Source organism: Auxenochlorella protothecoides (assembly GCF_000733215.1).
Source record: "Auxenochlorella protothecoides strain 0710 unplaced genomic scaffold scaffold46, whole genome shotgun sequence".
Taxonomy (NCBI): domain Eukaryota; kingdom Viridiplantae; phylum Chlorophyta; class Trebouxiophyceae; order Chlorellales; family Chlorellaceae; genus Auxenochlorella; species Auxenochlorella protothecoides.
In genome coordinates this window covers 188,995-207,668 of record NW_011934475.1, presented here as the reverse complement: position 1 = coordinate 207,668, position 18,674 = coordinate 188,995, and the positions used below count along the sequence as shown (strand labels likewise).

Below are 18,674 nucleotides of genomic sequence, written 5' to 3'. Positions count from 1 at the left end.
CCATGGAGTTCGTGGTGACGGTGACGGTGCTCATCGTGATCAGGTCATCGGGCGCATAGGTCTGGGAGGCATCCACCCCGCCGACCTTGTACTTGACGATGATGAGCGCCAGCAGCCTATCACTGGCCACCTGGACCTGGCACCTGTAGAGCTCGTCCTCCTGCTGCTTGCACATTGCATCGCTCAGCACGATGGCAATGGGGGGGGGTGGAGAGGGCGGCGGGAAGGGACTGGGGGGCGGGGGAGAGAGGGAATCGTCGCTGATTGGGTAGGGCCCGACAATGATAGGATCGCCCGCCATGACGGTGGCTGTTACTGTTCCCAGGGGCGAAAAGGCAATGAAGATTGCAGTGTACGTCATTTTGGTAGATCTGCTCACATACTGCTGCTGATAGTTTGAGCCGTCCGACATGTTGAAGGTGAGCACCACCACTGTCGGCAGCTGTTGCAAGGTCATGCCAACGGTGCAGGAGATCCTTTCTGAGTACACCTTGTGGCAATCAGCAGTGTCGAAGACAGCTAGATCGGGGGGTGGAGGCGATGGAGGGGGCGGGGGCGATGGTGGTGGCGGGGGGGCAGGGTGTGGAGGGGGGGGGCTCCTAAATGGGGCAATGGGAATTCTTGAGGAATGAATGTACGTGCCGTCTGAGGTCTGATACCATGCGAACGCAGACCCCTCAATGGAGGTCCCAACATCGCTCCAGGTAACGAAGCTGGTGAGCTGTTTGGCTGGAACCTCGACCGAGCCCTGAGCACTACCCCACACGTAGTCGATCCAGTAAGAGTTGAGAGGCATATCGGACGCCGTCACACTAGCAGTGCATGTGATGAAGCTTGTAGGCTTGCCCTCGCTGGAGGGATGAATGCACTCGATGAAATTCAGGGTGATGGTCGCCGTATCCTGCGCGGAGCAACCGGGGCAAGGATGGGAAGGAAACAGGGCGAGGTTCAGCACTGGGTTGGATCGTTGCGTTCAAGTACATCAGGCTTTATTTTCTCACCGCCGCAGCAAGGCTCGCGTGCCAAATAATGAAGAGCGCCCAACGCAGGGTGGTGGGGCGGGACCCGAACATGCCAAGGTTGCAGTGGCTGCTTTACGGAATCAAATCTAGGCAGTGCACATCGCTAGAGAATGTTTGCGGTATCTATCGGGCGTCTCCAGGCCTTAATATTTGCAGTGATTTGTAGTGGATGAGGAGAGCCCCTGCATTTTTCTTGCTGCGATAGCCGGATGTTGAAGCGGACCTGTGGGAGTCCGGACGTAGATGGCAAGCGGCCGGCGACCCTTCCGTAGGCTGAGTCGTACGGGAGAGAGTGACAGGTGGAATAATCTGCATGAAGCGTGCGGAGACAATGCAACGTGGCTCTCGCTCTCGATCTTGCGCATAGATTTCCATCTCTGCCTCGAAGAACCTTTTCACCGAGAACTTGGCAATGCAAACTTGGTACGAAAGAGTTCTGCGAGGCTGGACCTGCGTTAAGACAGCCGGTGCATCGAGTCGTGTTCCATCATTTAAGAGGACAGAAGTGCGTTACTGAGTCTTCGCCGCTTGAGTTCTTGGAGCCATGCGGTTATTAGTCGGGTAAAGCATCTGACAGATGGGGCATGTGGAGTGTGCTGAGCTCATGTTGTGATCGTGACAGTAGTACAGCTGTGTTGAACGTGTGCCTCGCTGTGCGCCCCTACCCTGGCCTCGCAACAGGCAAGCTGCATGGCTCGGCGCCTTCTCTGAAGGCGCCTGGGGGGCGAGGTTACGCTCGATTGCACTCTGGCCCCCAATTTTCACGAGGCTCCAGGGTCCCTGATCCAGCTACATGCGTCGTTGGCATGATCAGTTGAGGGTGATGCTGTCGCAATGGAAATGTGCTGCGTGCCTGTGCCTCAGACAAATTGGCATATTACGGTCCATACACAAGAAGCAGAGCGATCGCGTTTCTCGTTTGAGGTGCTGTGACCAGGCTGCAATACCCCATATCCACAGTGGCCAGGGTCTGTGGCAACGACCATGGTTTAAAGAGGTACAGCAGGAAGAGTGGACTAATAGGACCGTACACTGCATGTGAAGCTGGACTCGCATTGCACCTTGCGCAATCTCTGCAAGACTGCCAACACTTGCCGTGCTTGTCCTATGGTTGAGAGAAGCTCAACCATCACCACAACGAGCTGCCTAGTGTTGCCAATGGCATCAAGGTGAGGGCATCGCGCCAAACGGCTGCCAGAGGTGGCAGAAGGGAACAGAAGACAGGGGCAGTGCAAGGCCGTTGTGCAATTCTGATGTAGATAGTCACACACAGACAAATAAACTGATCCAGGTGGCTAGCTTATCGCTCCTGCAGAGCAAAATGCGGGGTCATGTCTCTGCCAGCGCCCACAGCAAGCGGATCATTTGATCCAGGGTCAGCCTCTCTGCCCTAATGCCGGCATCCAGTCCCAGGCGCAAGAGGGCCGCCTCGGTCCGGTTTGGGGGAAAGAGCGGCGCCAGGGTGTTCTTCAGCATCTTGCGGCGCTGGTGGAAGGCGAATCGCACCTGCAGCCGGCCGGCGTCCAGAGAGGGCGGGTGTGATGTGAGGGGTGGGGATATGGTACCCCGTTCTCTCGGCCGGAACTTGAGGACAGCTGGGCATCAGACAGCTTGGTGGGGTCGGTGCAACGGCATCCGCCACTTGCCGCACCGTGACCTCCGGCCCCGTCAGGGTTCCCTGGGGCACCGACCCTGTCACAGGTCATGGATGGGGAAAGGGTGTGACCTCACCAGAGTCAGGAAGGCTGCCTCAGAGGGGACGGGCGGCCGATCCTCAGGCGCCAGCAGCTCAAGGTGGACTACAGCGCCATTCACTTTTGGGGCTGGCGAGAAGGCCCACCTCGGCACCTTGAACCTGGCATCAAGCAGGTAAAGGGGGAAAGGGGTTTGTGGAGGTGCTGCATCTTGGCTTCCTGGAGGAACTGGGGTTGCAGACAGACCTCGCTGAGCAGGGGCCATGCCACCCTGGCGGCATGGCAGACTCTCACAGAGTATGATCCAGCCCCGCCCACGCATCCAGTCGGCCCGGAGCCGTGACACTGCCTGCAATGAGCACTGCGCCACGTCCTTCTGATCCTCCCCCTCTCCCTCAAATCTCACCTGATGCTGGGCCGGCTATAGTATTGGAGCAGGAGGTTGGCCCCCCTCCAGTCCACGTCCCCGGGCCGGGCACTGACCAGCCGCTCTGCGGCCTCCTCCTGCAACAGGAGCGTGGCTGAGGCGAGCGGGCCCCCCAGCGGAAGGATCCGCTCCAGAAAGGGCTGGGTGATGTTGTAAGGAAGGTTGGCCAGCACCCGAATGCAAGCCCCAGGGGCGCCAGGTGGCGGTGCGGCCTGCATGGCCATGCTTTCCACCAGAGTGCCAAGATCCAGCTGCAGAGCATCGCCATGAATCAAGGTCACATCGCCCTGCCGAGGTTGGTCCAAGGGACTGGGTACCTCTCAATGTATCCCACCAGTGTGCAGCCTTTGGTGGAGCTCCCATACGTGCGGGGTCCAACAGGTGTGGGGGTCCCTGGTTCCTCTTGCACAGCAGCGTCGCCAACAGATGTGCTTGCCCCCCAATGGGCGATCTCCCTCCCTGGGCTCCCACAGCAGCCGCACCTCGGTCAGAGTATTCACCAGGCGTGAATACAATGCGTCATCCTTCTCCACTGCAGTCACGCTGGCGGCCACGGCGGCGAGGTGCCGCGTCAAGGAGCCCAGGCCGGGCCCCACCTCCAGCGCTGAGTCAGCGGGGGTCAGGCCAGAGGCCTCCACGATGCGTTGCAGGATGGCGTCGTCCAACAGGAAGTTCTGGCCCAGGGACCTGAGGCGGGAGCGAGGGGTAATTCAATGTGCGGCAGTGGGTGCAGGCTGGAGCAAGGTGAAACAGCCACAAAAGGCACGGATCAGAACGGAGTCTTCATGCCGCTTCCTCCTCACCGCTTTGCCCGCGCAACATAACGAGCCACGGATTCCCTGGCCAAGGGTTTCATGGGACCTTCTGTCGGGCCATCGCGGCACCGCGTGCATCCTCTGTGTCGGAGAGGGCCTGGTGGGAGGGGCGGCGGGCCTGCCTGGCTGTGATGCAGCCTGATGCTCGGTCCCGGCCCCGCACCCGGCAGATGCATCACACTGCTCCTCATTGACAAATATAACGTCATGATTCAGACAGCGAGGCAAGGTCGTGGTGTCATGCCACGGTATTGGTGAGGGGTTTGTGGTGAGGAGGTATCGGCGCCTCCACCATCAACCGACCATGACTCCATGCACACCCATCGGCAGGTTGATTTCGATGTAATTTGAGAATTAATGAAGCAAGACCTTGTCAGCAGGCCATGCTGGTCGAGTCCTAGCTTTTTACTCGGATTGGGAGCCTCCGGCATGGACATGGTCACCCTTTGACAAGATGCTGCCCTCAGGCCTCCTGCTCCGTCAGCCCCGCCCTCCGCAGCACGTTGACAAACTCCTCCTCATTGTCGTACGGCACCTCGGGGATGGGGTGCTTGAAGTACGCCTCTATCTCGTCGATCACGCGACGCTCCTGGTTGGCGTGTGTTATTGTGGAGTTAAGGTGACGACTCTGGTGGGCATGGGGAGTTGCGAGCCGCCAAAAATCAGGGACTGATCAATCCCCAGGTGCATGCCCCCTCCACAGTCCCATGACGCCGGCGTGCACCCTTTCTCTTCCCTCTTCCCACACACTCACCGTGTCCCCTGTGACCAGGTTGAAGGCCACGCCCTTGCGCCCAAACCGCCCGCTGCGCCCGATGCGGTGCAGGTACGTCTCGAAGGCGGGGATGCGCACGTCCTTCTCCACGGGAAGGTCCAGGTTGATCACCAGCGTGACCTGTGAAGAGTGGGCAGGGGGGAATGCGAGGTGGGCAAGCCAGGTGGCGAGGAGGGGAATCTAGTGGAGCCTGGGGGCGGCAAGGGAGGTTGGCCCATGAGGCCGTGCCACACAGCCGGAGGTGCGAGGCCGGGACTAACAGTTCAGGGGCGTATCAATGTGACTGCCGAGCGGGCGTCACGGCGCACTGCAAATGGGCACGGCAAGCGGCAAACTTCCCTTCCCTCCCCCTGCATACTTGAGTGACATCGAATCCGCGAGAAAGCACGTCTGTGCTGATCAGGATTTTGGTGGTGCCATCCCTGGTCAGTGGAGAGGAGGTGCAGGGGGATTGGTAGTCTTCGAGCATTCCGGGAAGAACACAGCACGAGTCCCTACCCTTCATGGCTTCCCACTTTGCAGCTCAGACCCTGCCCCCCCCCGTAGCAGGGCGGACTGTGGGTGCCGTCTTGACTCCCCTCGCCCCACGTCAATCCCCAAACCCTGCACCTGAACTCCCGGATGACGCGGTCGCGAGCGGTGTGGTCCATGCCGCCCTGAATGGAGGTGCATTTATGCCCCTCGCTCTCCATCTGTGCGGGAGGGAAGGGCGGCGGGGCGAGGCGCTGTAAGTGCCTGTCCACAGCCGGCGAGGCTAGGTAATGGGGAGCAAGGGGCGGCGCCTACATTGCTCATTAGAGGATCTTTCTTGGACGCCGCGCAAGCACACGAACAATCAGAGTGGATCACTGTGGGACGCCGGCCGTGTTACCCATGCCATTGATACTCTGCCAGCCCACCAGCCTGTGCACGTCACGTGCCGTCTCCCGCGTCCGCACAAAGATGATGGTCTGGCCCAGGCGCTCGCACTGCGGGAAAATCATGTCACGCAGGACCTTGACCTTGTCGGCGGAGGTAGGACAGTACTGCGGGAGGAGGGGCGGGGCCCGTGGATAAACGACTGTGATACCAGAGGATCGCGACGAGATGCTCACAGTCGAGGTGGGAGCGTTCCTATCTGTCTGCAATCCAATTGCAGTGTGCTGCCTGAGCCTATTCAGGCCGCCCCGGGATCATGATACTCTTGGTCTCCGCAATAACTACCCAAACATGACTTATCGCTGACTCACCACCCGATACTGCTTGATGACGTCCAGGGATAAGTCCTCCTTGGGGACAAACACCTGCCAAGGGAGGTTCAGAGATGGAAAGGTTGCGCAGGGGAAGAGCTTGGCGGTGACGCACCTCCCCTCCCTGCCGTTCCATGCAGACAGGGTGTTCAGAGGGCATGGCGCCGATTCCCAGGCATGGCGGCACGTGATTGATTCAGGTGCAAAACTTCATACATCCCCTGCTCCCCTCAGTCTCGCACCTGGTTGGCATCCTTGACCGCCTTCTGCGCAAAGGTCTTCACGCGCTCGTTGAAGGTGGCGGAGAAGAGCAGGATCTGCAGGTCCTTGTTGGCCGCCTGCAGCTGCCGCATCATGCGCACCGAGTCGTCCAGGAAGCCCTCTTGCTGCAAGAGGGTGGAAAGCAGGGAATGCATGTGGCCTACCACAATGGCACCGTGCCCAATGCTGTCTGCTGAGAACCCGCCTGGGTTGGTGGGATCAGTGGCCAAACCAGGGGACCCCATCCCGAGGGGTGCGGCCCAACGGTGGTCCTGGTGGGACGAGAGAAAGGCCGGCTCACCCCGTTCGATGTCACCACCCGCCGCCGGGTTCCGCGCACCTTGAGCATCTCGTCCGCCTCGTCGAAGACCAGGACCTTCATGGCCGCGACGCTGAGCACCCGCTTGCTCATCCAATCGCGCAGCTTGCCGTGCGTCCCCACCACGATCTGCTCGTTGATGCGCGCGCGGCGCGTGGTGGCGTAGTCTGCCGCGGCGGTGGAGGTCATGGTGATGCCGGAGTACTTGCCCAGCCGCTCCAGCACAGCGGCGTTCTGGATGACCAACTCGCGGGTGGGACAGACGCAGAGGGCCTGCGGTGCGTGCAGGGCCGGGTCCACCCGGGACAGCATGGCCAGGGTGAAGCAGGTGGTCTTCCCGCTCCCATTGTGGGCTTGCGCAATGAGGGAGCGGTGCGGCGGGGTGAGGATCAGGGGCAGCGTCTCGGCCTGGATCTTGGAGGGCCGCTCAAACTTCATCTCGATGTACAGGCCCTGCAGGAGCTCGGGGGAGAGGCCCAGCTCCTCGAAGGTTTTTGCTGCAGAGGTGGGGGAGGGGGAGTTTGAGGGGGGCCCTTGTTCCTGTTGCAGGCTGAGGATCTGGTCCCGAGACTGGCGGTGCACAAACGGGTCCACGAGCTGGTCGGTGGGCAAGGGGGCGGCACTCTGGACGGAACAGACACCACTGCATGAGCTTCAGTATCCCAGGACTGACAGGCTGGCCCCACCAAGGAATCAGGCCCAGCAGGCACCCCACCTGATGTGTACAGGGTGTCGTCGGCCAGGACCTTTTTGACCTCTGTATCCCGCTCCACCAGGGAGTCGGTCTTCAGGCTTGTGTCAGGCTCATCCCCTGCATCAGGAGCTGCCTCGCTGACCTGTTTCGAGGAAGGTGGAGGGGACTCAGTCGAGAACGAGGATCGCGCTGCGAGCGCCCCCTCCCCTGCACTGGCATGGTGGATGGCATCCATGACTCTGCCCACCTGCACGGAGGACAGCTTGGCTGCAGCCTCATTCACCTCTACATCTTCGAACCCAGGGGGAACTGCACGCCACGGTAACATGGGGGAGGAAGAAGGAGGAAGTGCCGGTGTACTCTCGTCTGATGGAGGGCCGACCGCCGGGTGGGCAATGCGAGGGAGACCAGCATGGGCACCTCCCTCTCCTGAGATACCGTATGACAGCGCCAGTCTCACCATCATTGTCGGCCGGAGACTCACTCCTCGTCGTCAGCTCAGCCGGCTTCTGCATCGCCGCCAGGACAGGGACCTTGTTCAAGCCCCCTGCCAGGACACGGCTTGCGAGGCACACGGTAGATCAGAAGTAAGAGTTACTTCGATTCCAGCCTATATTTTGGGTAAATATGCAAATCAGGCTTGATGTGATCGTTAACGAGCATGGAACAAGCTCCATATTTCGAGAGTTCCGCATGGTTGCCCAGCAAGCGCAGCAGGCCGTGTGTACGATTCTGCAGTGGGGACCTCGCGATGTTCCCATGTATAGCACGACGCCGGTCGGTACGTTCTTCATCAGTACTATATATGGATGCTGTGAATCGTAATTCATGCGAACTGTGCCAGTGGGAATGGCGAGCTCTCAGCCAGTGTGATATTACTTCAATCTTTGCGAGCTCTTCAGCAACGCGATGAGTATCACACGAGCCACTTGTTGCATCCGCAACAGTATATAACCTACCTTACACTTTGTTCTCAACATCCGTGCCTGCTCTGTATGGTCTTGAGTGAGGATGTGCATCCCATGGAGTCCGTCGTCGCCGCCATGGCCATTGCCGTCCGGGCTGGGGACATTGCAGGGGCAGCCCAACTTGCCAGTCAGGCCTCCTTCCCGCTTGCAATCTCTCCATCAGATATCAGCATAGTATCGGCTCTGACCCATGGAGGCCAGGCTACTGTGTGGAGCGCCGTGTTTCGGGATCCCTCTGCCTCCCAAGACCAGCCACCCTCCCTTGTGGCCCTCAAGCGTCCCAGCCTCCGCACCACCACCGACCTCGACGCCTTCCGACGCGAGGTCCAGCTGCTGGGCAGCCTCCCCCACCCCAACCTCGTCACCCTTGTGGGGGCTCGCCTGCTGCCTCCCGGCTACTTCATGCTGACGGCGCTGGAAGCCGGGGGCGACGCTGCCAGGCTGCTGCACAGAGAGGGCTGGCGCCCCTCCCTGGCCCTGCTGTGCCACCTGGGGTCACAAGCAGCGAGCGCTCTGTCGCACCTGCACGCGCACGGCATCGTCCACAGGTTGCTTTCGGTGGCGCAGGGGATGACTTTGGACATGTGTGTCGCGTGGGGCTGGGTCCCTCATGACTCCCATGGCAGAGCCGGGGGGGGGGCCTCCCTCTGCCATGGCAACGCGAAACGCTCTGCTCCACCACATTTCCCCAGCACCCGTCTCCCAACCCTGCTCAGGGATGTCAAGCCGGCAAACATGCTGCTGGACGCCGGCCGTGCCTTCCTCAAGCTGGCTGACCTGGGCATCGCTCTGTGCTCGGGGTCGAGGCATCATGAGGAGGCCCCACGGGCCCCTGGCACCGGCCAGCCCTCCGGCGGCTTCCACAAGCTGCACATGGTGGGCACCCTGGAGTACCTGGCACCGGAGGTGCTGTTGGGGGCCCGGCACACCCCCGCCAGCGACATCTACTCGCTGGGCATCTGCCTGAACGAGCTGGCTACCGCACAGCTTCCCTACAGCGACGCGGAGCGGGACGACCCGCTCATGCAGACCTGCCTGGAGATGGGGTACAGCAGGTGTGAGAAGATGAGGGAGAAAGGAATGAAGTGGGGTGGGGAGGGGACAGGGGTGGTCAGGCTGGATGGCACAGCAAGACCAGGGCTGTTGGCTTCCCTTACTGGGGATGCCCTGCACTCTCAGCTCCACACTGGGCCAGGCAATGAAGTACACCCAGGCTGTCCGTGCTGTTTGGGAGCCACTGTGGAGCAGCAGCCGCTGCTCTCTCTGGGCTCCCTCCCCTTACACCACCTCGTGTCCCTCTTTCCTGGGCCTCATGGCAATGCCGCCCCACACGCACAGGCAGGACCTGCGCGTTGCGATTGCCAGCGGCGGCCTCAGGCCCAGCGTGGCCCCAGATGCCCCGCCCGAGCTCACCCGGCTCATCAGCCAGTGCTGGGTGGCAGGCGCGGGCGAGAGGCCCGGCGCGGCGCAGGTGGCCCAGGATCTCGCCCGCCTCGCCATTGAGCTGGCAGGCAAGGAGGAGGAGGCAGGGGCCCCGCGGGGCGGCTCGCCAGGTCCTCCCGTACTTGTGGCCGGGGAGAAGGCCGAGTCGTTCAGGCACACTCCCTCTCCACTGGAAAGAGGGACTGACGAGATCGCTACCCCAGAAAACGGCGGCCTGGGTCTCGTCCCGCCATGGGTCCAGGCCTACGATCGCGATGGGCCAGGGCACGCTCAGCCAGGGGCGCCGCTGGGGCTGGGAGCCAAAGCCGTGGCCGGGCGGAGGGGGGAGGACCGGATGGAGGACTGCCACTTCATCCTGCCCGACTTCCTGCCGCGAGGCGCCCGGGGGCCGCCGCAGAGAAGCCGACACGCGCTGCTGGGCGTGTTTGACGGGCACCGGGGGCCCCAGGCGGCACAGTACCTGGCGGAGCGCCTGCCGGGCCTGCTGGAGGGCGCGCTGCCCGGCAGCAGCGGCGCGGCGGCCTGGCTGGCGGCCGGCCTGGCCGCCGCCGATGCAGGCTTCTGCTCCGAGTGGGGTGCAGGTCGTGAGAGGTCTGCGAGGGGGGGCGGGCCTTGCCCGGGGTCCACCGCGCTGCTGGTCCTGCTTTCCTGCCGCCGCGCGGCGCTGGCCTGGGTGGGGGACGGGCGCGCCGTGCTGTGCAGGGGCGGGCGCGCGCTGGCGCTGACCGCCGAGCATACGCCGGGACTGGAGGGGGAGCGGGCGCGGATCGCGAGGGCGGGCGGGCGGCTGACGGGGCGGGAAGGAGGCCTCAGGCTGGGCGCAGCGGGGCTCAGCGTGTCCAGGTGGGCCAGGACTGGACGGGAATGGAGTCGCTAGGAAGAGTGGATGGGCGTCCAAGTCGTGATAGATGCCGGCCTGGGTGCAAGGCTAGTGCACCAGAGGCCGTGGGAGCACCAAACCCACCCTATTCCCACCTCGCCCTTCAATCCCCAGGGCCATCGGCGACCTGGACCTACGGCAGGACGGCCTGATCCCCGATGCCGACAAGCTGGAAGTGGACCTCCGCCCCCAGGATGACTTCGTGATCCTTGCCAGCGACGGGTTGTGGGACGTGATGACGAATCAGGAGGCGGTCTGCCTGGTGCAGGACACGGTGAAGCACCCCACTATGTGCGCCCAGGTAAGCAAGGCTATGTTTTGGTGGAAAGGGAGGGGTTACATGTGCAGGCAAGCTGTGGTAAGATGCACACGGTGGACTGCTAGCCTTTACACCCCTTCTACAGCATGTCCCTACTTACCAGGGACATGGTGGGTGCCCTGTCTTTCAAGTGCCAAACCAGGGATGTAACCTCCCGTCCCCATCCCTTCCCCCTCAACCTTGGACAGCGGCTGGTGGAGGCGGCCCTGGCGCGGGGATCGGGGGACAACATCACCTGCATTGTGGCCATGCTGGGGCTCGGGGAGGAAAGCATGCATGAAGTAGCATACAGCAGGGGCGCCCACAAGTATGCTGGCGGCGGCCTCGGCGCCCCGGCCCCATGAGCAGACTGCCGGCAGGGGTGCCAGTACTGCCGGTGGCAATGACCGTTTGCACGTGCAGAGCACCTCTGCCGAGGTTGTTGTAAGATCTCTCCAAGAGAGGGGCACAGTGCAGTGAAACCATCTAGCATTTGCATTCGATACCAGGAATATTGCAGGCCACCCAAAAGGATGTCAGTGGGATCACACAGGACGAGCCTTGCGCGAGCTTTCCTCAAATTTAAACTGGCTGTGCAGGAGTCCATTACATTTACATGGTGTGATTGTGTGAGGGTCAGTACAGTGCTTGGGTGGTATGTGCTGCCTTTGTCGGCTTCTCAGCAGCAGCTGGGTGAGGTCAGGAATGTGCTGTGCAGCCACCAAGCAGCGAGCAAGAACGCCTCATGCTGGGGCAGCGGCCGGCATGCGTCGGGCCCCGCCACCACTCATGCAGGCTTGGCCTTCTTGGCATCATTGCCAGCCTTTTGCTTGGCCAGGGAGTACAGACCGGTGCCCGCAATTGCCAGCATCGACCCAATCCAGTTCAGGGCTGTGTGCGGTGGTTGCGAGGGGGCAGCATGATTAACTGTGGTGTAGTGCTTGGGGATGTCATTCCCAGCAGGCCAGTGGTGCCTGGTCATATCACAGCAATCATACCGCAGAAGAGGGCCGAAGGGGCGTGGTGGCTCTTGCACACCTCATTCCTTCCCTCCGAGGGAAACACCACATGAGGCATGCATCCACTCCAAACCATCTCCCTGCCATCTCAGCGGCCCCCGCCCCCCCAACACACAAACACACCTGACACTGGGTTCCGGAAGAAGAGCACGGAGGAGGCCACCACCGCCACCCGCTTCATGGTGTTGCCCACCGAGAAGGTGACGGGGGAGATGCCCTGGTCCAGCACCATGTAGGATGCCTGGTTGTAGAGGTGGTAGAAGATGCCCGCCCCCGCCATCAGCTTGTAGAACTGGGGTGCGCCCAGGGTGGCCACGGCCTGGCTCCACATCGTGCCCCACTGGAACACGCCGCCCTTGAAACCTGAATGAATGGAATCAAGGTGAGGAAAGCATGGAGTCAAGGGTCGACAGGGTTGGGGAAGGGGGGGGGGCCTTGCCTCAGCTCTTTTCGCACGGCAAGCAGGAGCGAGGATGGTTGGCATGGGGGAGTGTGCTCCCCTGCCCCTACAGCCTACCGGCTCCGAAGCACACGCTTGCATGCCATGCTCCCAAACCAAGGGTAGCCTGCAGGACCCAGCATGCATGCTATTCTGCACTGTAGCACCCCCACACCACCCTGTCAAACGCAGCCAACCTTCCACCGCCAGGGCCACAGGCACGGTGTAGACAAGGGAGATGAAGGAGAGCAGGGCAAAGAGGTTGGTGCCGTCCAATTTGTTCTGAGGCCAAGCTTGGGGGAGGGTGGGGTGGTTTCCAGGGGTGGACAGGAAGGTTTCAGGGTGACGTCGCCCCGCGCGTCATGTGCTACTACTCCTGGACAGCATGGCACCACTCCGCCGTCCAGACCAACAAGCCCGCCAGCCCCAACAAAAAGCCACACCCACCGTGGCGTCACCCAGGCTCTTCTTGGACAGCACGTTGCGCATGACCATGCCAAAGTTGGAGATCATGGCGTTGTTGAAGCCGGCCCAAGCGAAGGACACCTCCTTCATGGCCGACAAGGAGCAGCCGCCGATGATGGGCAGCAGGCTGGCCCAGACGTACCACGGGTTGACCTCCCCCAGGATGAGCTGGGAGAGGGCCACCGACAGCACGGGCTCCGCGGCCTTGACCACGTGCGCAAAGGACACGGCCATGAGGGAGAAGGAGACGCAGGCCGACACGTGGCCGATGGTGTGGGCCAGCGCCACGGGGGCCAGCGCCTTGATGAGGGGCCAGGTGACGGTGGGGGCGGGGTAGAGTCGCGTGATCCACAGCGTGCCCATGAAGACGGCCGAGGTGGCGAGCTGGAGGGCGGAGATGCACCAGGGCGCGGGGAAGGCGTTCAGCGCGGACTTGTTCAGGATGTTGAACACGATGTTGAAGCCGTACCAGAGGCCGATATACAGGGTGACGCGCAGGCCCTTGGCGGGGGAGGAGGCGGGCGCGGGGCCGGGGGAGGCGGGTGAGGTGGAGGAGGAGGCGGGGCAGCCCGGCACCCGGGCCGGGACGACGGGGTGCAGGCTGGGACGACGGACCTGCAAGCGTGGAGATTGTGTGATTCGCAAGGCTCGCTGATTTTGTGAACATGAGCACGGCAGGGAGCCGAGCGGAGGGGTGCGCGGATGGCATGGAGCCTCACCATCGACAGACCTACCAGGGGCGCCGGGTGCACGATGGAGGTGCGCAGCAAGGGTTGTGCCGTGCGCAGCGATGAACACATCACACGCGGCTGAATGAGGCAGAGGGCATTACTCCTCCCAACAGCCATGGGTGCTGGTATCAGGGGCTTGGATGCGGCGCACAAGGAGCTCATCATGGCTGTCAACTGACTGCGGGACTGGGCGACCCTCGGAACACCCTTCTGATTCACAACGTCTTGAACCTGGAATTCCGAGGCCAAAGATCAGTCGATGCCGTGTGAGAAGCCCTTCCTCATCCCTGGCATGGACGTCCTCCTCGGTGCCAAGATGCCCACACTGGATACTTAGCGAGCTTCGTCGCGATCCCCCGCGCGCGCGCGATGGTTGCGGTTCAAGTGGATCCCGGCGAACGTTGTATACAAAGGATCGCGCGAAGTACACCTGGATGCCCCTGACTAGATGATTGATATTTTGAGGTACTAATGTAGGTGTGTCGTCTGGCCATTGGCTCCGGCAGTCAATCCAGACATGGCGACCTTGCCTGTGAGCAGCGGTGCCGTGGCCGCTGCGTGCCAGGCACACGCAACGGTCTTCGAAAACTACATATCTGTGAGTTATTTAAATGACCCATGACATCGAGGGATGCACTCGAGCGCCTTGTTTGTTACCCAGTAACAATGTTCGCACGGGGCAAGGCCCACCGTACCGCTACCAACTGCCCTCACATGCAGAGATTCGAGGCGGTGGTGGAGAGCATCGCAGACGTAGCCACGTACCACCAGGTGGCCCAGGAGCCCAGCAAGGTGGGGCGAGGTGTGAGGATGCTGTGAGAGGGGGCAAAGCAGGGGCTGCACAGGCTGTCGGTGGTTGTGGTCGGCTACAGGATCTTGGCGGCTCGATCTAGTGGAAGCTGGTGTGACCAGGACTGCTTTTGAAGCCCCCAAAGCATCACTACTCTATGCTAGCAGGTCGAGGCTCTTCGCCGAGCCGTCCACCAACTGGCGCAGGGGGAGTTTGAGGCGGCAGGCGTCAAGGCGAAGCTTCGCGATGTGGCGTACAGGCTGCCAGCCAACCCAGACTTGCTAAAGCACCTGAGCACCGAACTCCAGCCCCCGACCTCGTCTGAGGGGTGAGTCTAGCCTGCAGGAGCCTGTGACCCGGCCGACGCGTTCCCGGCATGTCGGGTTGGCAGTCGTTTGTTTCTCCCCCGCCCACAGGTCTCCACCCATGGTGCCTGTCCAGCTCTACACCTTGACACCCCACCTCCAGCCCTGCTCAGGTTTGAGGCATGCTCCAGTCGGTCTGCCGGCTTGTTTGAGGCCGCGCTGAATTCGTTGAGAGGTGCTGGCACAGAGGGGCGGACTTTTGGTGTTTGGGGCGATATGCCTGCATGCATGTATCAAGGGAGATTGCCACGAACTCCTGCTCCGCGAGGCGGCTGGTCGGGTCGGCCGACCCCCTTCCTGAGCAGGAAGCGCGCAAGATCAGTGCCGTCCACTGACACTGGCTGAGCCACTCTGCTCCTCACCGGCCTTCAGTTGCCTCGTGCGCGGTCAGGCTGGACGATGACATCGAGGTCGAGGATGGGAATACCCTGGCTCTGAACAACATCTGCCCGCTCTCGGGCCGCCAGGTGTGGATGGTGGGGGGAAGGGGTGAGGGAGGGGATTGGGGGGGGGCGCTGGAGAAGGCGTGGGCCCCGTCGCAGGAGTTGCCGGGTGAGGCTGCCGGAGCATGGCGCGGCGCGAGCGGCGGCTACAACAGCCATTCCCTCCCCATCCACCCGCCGGCCCCGACGTGTCTGCAGTTGATGGACCTGAAGAGGCCAGTCCAGGACCGCATTGGCGTGGTTTATGAGGAGGAGGCGGTGCTGCGGTACCTCTACGACCAAGGTGGCTTTGCCAAAGAGGCCCTCTGCCCGCTGGCGGGTGGGTGCTGGCGCCGCTCGCACATGGTGGTGGTTGTGTGTGCTTGGGTGGTCGGGTGCTTGCTAGATGCATGCGGGGGCTGCACCACGGATCGCCTGCGCGTGACGGCGTGGGGCTTGCCTGCGCCCCCCAGGCTGCCGGCCGTTGGCCCAGCTGGCACGACATCCCCGTTGAGCCGCGCCACCCCGTACAGGCACGACGCACACGTTGACAAAGGAGAGCCTGCAGCCTGCACGCAAGGTACTGGACGTGCAGCGAGCGGCCGCGCGAGCCGCGACACGGGCGAGGGCGCCGACGCAGGTCCAAACGCAAGAGGAGGTGATCATGGATGTATGACGTCTGGATTGCTGTACTCACGTTGGCATGTCTGCAGCATATTCCCTGTTGCCTGGCTCTCAGCAAGGGCCTGCATTCCTTCTGCTGCTGGACGGCCTTCCAGAGGGAATGACACACAGACACATGGTCGCGACTCCATTTGCGTGCGTCGCGCTCAACAAACTTTGCGGCGAGCGTATGTGGGTGACGCACGCATTCCCTTTCTTATTTCTTGTATCTATCAAGTAGGCTTGAACAATAAAGATATCAGGGGACCGGAAGTATCCACTCCATCCACGCCCTCGAGGAACAAGTCACCGCCAATCCCCTGCGAAGTTGGACTAATGGGCCTGTGCATGCGCGTAATGTGACTCCACCCCTCCAAAGACCACAGCGCATCTATGAACACCTGATGCTGTCGTCGCGGAGCGGGCCAAACTCACCTACTGTGCTCCCCTGGTGGTGGCGATGCTGACGTATTCCCGCAAGAAGCGGGTGCACGCCCCAGGGGGCAACCTTCGGCCTGAAAGCCCGCTATATAGATCTCAAACCAGGTGTGAAGCCACTCTCCCACTTCTGCCGTGGCCCGACCGCCGATGGCCCTCGCCCACACCCACCAACCCCACCCCGTCCTCCACCGTTCAGGCAGAGGGCCGGCTCACGCCTCTGGCAGTTTGTGGGATTGGTGGCCGCCCTCATTGCAGCCAGGTTCCTCCTGTACACCTACTTTTTCCAGACACCGTCGACCCTGGTTGTGTATGTGGCCGGGTATGAAGACCCAGAAAACTTTGTCAACGTCAACTTCTTCCTGACCCAGGGCATTCGGTGCGCCGGGCGCGGTTGCCCTGCGGCCCATGCAGACCGGCGCAGGCTGGTAGTCTGCGTTACGGGGGCGCTGGGCGGGGTGTGATCCCTTGCATGCCCGCCCTCACCATCATAGGGTCCGCTCACTCCTTCCAAAGGTCGCCTGTCCAACCCACCCAACCCATCCGGAAACACGTGTCGCTCATGCAGGGAGGGTGATGGTGCGCACTATGTCATAGCGGTTGAGCCCGACTACTACCTGGAGATCATGGAGCTCTTCCCCGCGAAACTGCCCAGCAATGTGCAGATCGTGCGGGTGGGGCTGCGCTGCTACAATTTTGGCACTGTGGGCTGGGTGCTGCAGAACGCCGGCCTGGACCTGACGCGGTTCAAGTACTTTGTCTGGCTGGACAGCAGTGTCCGCGGCCCTTTCCTCCCCGTCTACGCTAGCCAGGTGAGGGGTTGACGGGGGTGTGGCGGCGCGATGGGCTCCAAGGAAGAAGGGGAAAGTGGAGGAGGGGCGGGGAGGGCAATCACAGTGCTGCATAATCATGACTGGGCGGGCATGGCAACGTCGGTCGTGGGCGAGTCTGAGTGCTCTCCCTGGGGCTGCTTCGTTTGGGGCTGCTGCTACCCTCCCGCTTGTTGTCGGCCAAGCTAATCCTCCGCTCCCCGGGTTCGTGGCGCAGAAGCCCTGGCACGCGCAGCTGACGGGGCTGATCACCCAGGAGACCAAGCTGGTGGGGGCCACCATCTCCTGCGCTGGGATCAAACTGAACATCGAGCACCCCACGTTGCACGTGCCCCATGTTCAGGTGTGTGACTTTCGGAGCTGGGTGGAGGGGTACAGTGCGGCGGGCGGAGGGGGGGGCGGCCTGGGATGAGGGGGTCCGAGTGCCTGGGACATGCTCGCAGGCGCCCACCACATGCACGCTTGTCGATCGCGCCTCACTCGGGCAATGGCAGCCCATCGCAGCCCCAGCATGCAAATGGTGGATGTCCCTGTGGACCTCCGGCGCTGTCCCCCCTCGGTGGCGCCCCGTGCGTCGACACCAGCGCTCCTTCAGTCACCACCACCCCTCCACATCCCCCTGCACCCCGGTTTCCCCACCCCCCGCGTCTCCCGCTCCTACAGGGCTACCTCCAGGCCACCGACCACGTGGGCCTGAAGATCCTGCAGGGCACGCCCTTTGCCTCGGGCGTGTTCTCCTGCCACCAGAACTGGCTGGTGGGCGTGCGCTGGTCGGAGGTGGGCGCCAGCGAGGCGGTGTTGCGCGCCGGGTTCAACATCGGGTCGCTCATGCTGCGCTACGCTGGCGTGGACTGGCGGGACGAGGGCGTGTGGACCTGCAACCGCGGCATGAACCCGCTGCTGGACCGCGGGTACGACGGCGCCAATGCGCACCCGCTGGAGATCATGTTTGTCAAGGTGCAGCACCACCAGGTGGTCACCCGCAGCCCCGCGGTGGTCCCCGCCCTGCAGTACCACGTCTGGCGCCTGGAGAACCGGACCGCGGGCGCACGCGACGTGGCACGCAACGCCTTCCACGACATGGCGGGCGTGCACCTGGCGGGCATCACCGCCAAGGGGCCCGCCTGCTTCGACGCCGAGATGTACATCGCCGCCGCGCCGGCGGAGTTTGCGGGGTGAGGGGGAGGGAGTGGAGGGGGAGGGGGGAGGGAACTCCCCGCAGGGAACGGACGGTCAAGCAGGGGGCTGGGCTCTTGGATCGGCGAGCGGGCGGGCGGGGGGGAGGGCCACCATAGAGTGATCGGGGGGGTGGCCCTGGCGAATGGCGTTGTGATCATGATGGCAGCGAGGCCAGGCCACGAGGTCGCTTTTTGGACGTACCCCCCCCCCCCGGCGTCACACCCAGTGCATGCCCATCCCCACCCCTCCAATCTCCCCTCAACCCCTCCTGCCTTCAGGTACACCCCCTCCCAGGCCTGGGAGCACTTCCTCATGTTTGGGTATCGGGAGGGGCGCGCCCACCGCTTCATCTGCTGAGCCTGAGGAGGCTCCCGAGCGCGGCAGGGGGCAATGTCGCCCTCGCATGCGTTGGGCCCCAGCGCGGGGCCATGCCGTGCAGCCGCGCAGGGGCATGCTGTGCACGGCAGACTGTCAGACGTGTTACAAAAGGAGAGGGGGTTCACGGGGG

The 18,674-nt window shown here is 62.6% G+C and overlaps 6 protein-coding genes across 6 annotated transcripts; 3 read left to right on the top strand and 3 right to left on the bottom strand.

The window, feature by feature from the left end:
* Window positions 1-2,351: 2,351 nt before the first annotated feature.
* F751_4115 (Ribosomal RNA small subunit methyltransferase A) lies at window positions 2,352-3,999 on the bottom strand (the record flags this gene model as incomplete). The annotated part of the gene is made up of 5 exons (XM_011403698.1): window positions 2,352-2,528; window positions 2,754-2,877; window positions 3,123-3,283; window positions 3,626-3,830; window positions 3,947-3,999. 5 exons carry the CDS (start codon window positions 3,997-3,999, stop codon window positions 2,352-2,354), a joined length of 720 nt encoding a protein of 239 aa, XP_011402000.1.
* A 422-nt stretch (window positions 4,000-4,421) lies between these two features.
* Window positions 4,422-7,751, bottom strand: F751_4114 (DEAD-box ATP-dependent RNA helicase 38; the record flags this gene model as incomplete). Its single annotated transcript, XM_011403697.1, has 11 exons — window positions 4,422-4,547; window positions 4,713-4,853; window positions 5,092-5,155; window positions 5,343-5,425; window positions 5,633-5,758; window positions 5,963-6,016; window positions 6,205-6,348; window positions 6,564-7,039; window positions 7,258-7,378; window positions 7,484-7,545; window positions 7,697-7,751. The coding sequence occupies 11 exons, from the start codon at window positions 7,749-7,751 to the stop codon at window positions 4,422-4,424; spliced, it is 1,452 nt and encodes a 483-aa protein (XP_011401999.1).
* A 507-nt stretch (window positions 7,752-8,258) lies between these two features.
* Window positions 8,259-11,190, top strand: F751_4113 (Protein kinase and PP2C-like domain-containing protein; the record flags this gene model as incomplete). The annotated part of the gene is made up of 6 exons (XM_011403696.1): window positions 8,259-8,752; window positions 8,921-9,259; window positions 9,543-9,757; window positions 10,205-10,490; window positions 10,642-10,828; window positions 11,035-11,190. The coding sequence occupies 6 exons, from the start codon at window positions 8,259-8,261 to the stop codon at window positions 11,188-11,190; spliced, it is 1,677 nt and encodes a 558-aa protein (XP_011401998.1).
* Window positions 11,191-11,612: 422 nt separating this feature from the next.
* F751_4111 (Xylulose 5-phosphate/phosphate translocator, chloroplastic) lies at window positions 11,613-13,111 on the bottom strand (the record flags this gene model as incomplete). The annotated part of the gene is made up of 4 exons (XM_011403694.1): window positions 11,613-11,716; window positions 11,968-12,207; window positions 12,481-12,565; window positions 12,731-13,111. The coding sequence occupies 4 exons, from the start codon at window positions 13,109-13,111 to the stop codon at window positions 11,613-11,615; spliced, it is 810 nt and encodes a 269-aa protein (XP_011401996.1).
* On the top strand, window positions 12,238-12,447 carry F751_4112 (hypothetical protein; the record flags this gene model as incomplete). Its single annotated transcript, XM_011403695.1, has 1 exon — window positions 12,238-12,447. The coding sequence occupies one exon, from the start codon at window positions 12,238-12,240 to the stop codon at window positions 12,445-12,447; it is 210 nt and encodes a 69-aa protein (XP_011401997.1).
* Window positions 13,112-14,145: 1,034 nt separating the features above from the next.
* On the top strand, window positions 14,146-18,523 carry F751_4110 (hypothetical protein; the record flags this gene model as incomplete). Its single annotated transcript, XM_011403693.1, has 9 exons — window positions 14,146-14,271; window positions 14,437-14,597; window positions 15,026-15,101; window positions 15,276-15,400; window positions 16,357-16,536; window positions 16,726-16,969; window positions 17,205-17,330; window positions 17,651-18,153; window positions 18,445-18,523. 9 exons carry the CDS (start codon window positions 14,146-14,148, stop codon window positions 18,521-18,523), a joined length of 1,620 nt encoding a protein of 539 aa, XP_011401995.1.
* Window positions 18,524-18,674: the final 151 nt, after the last annotated feature.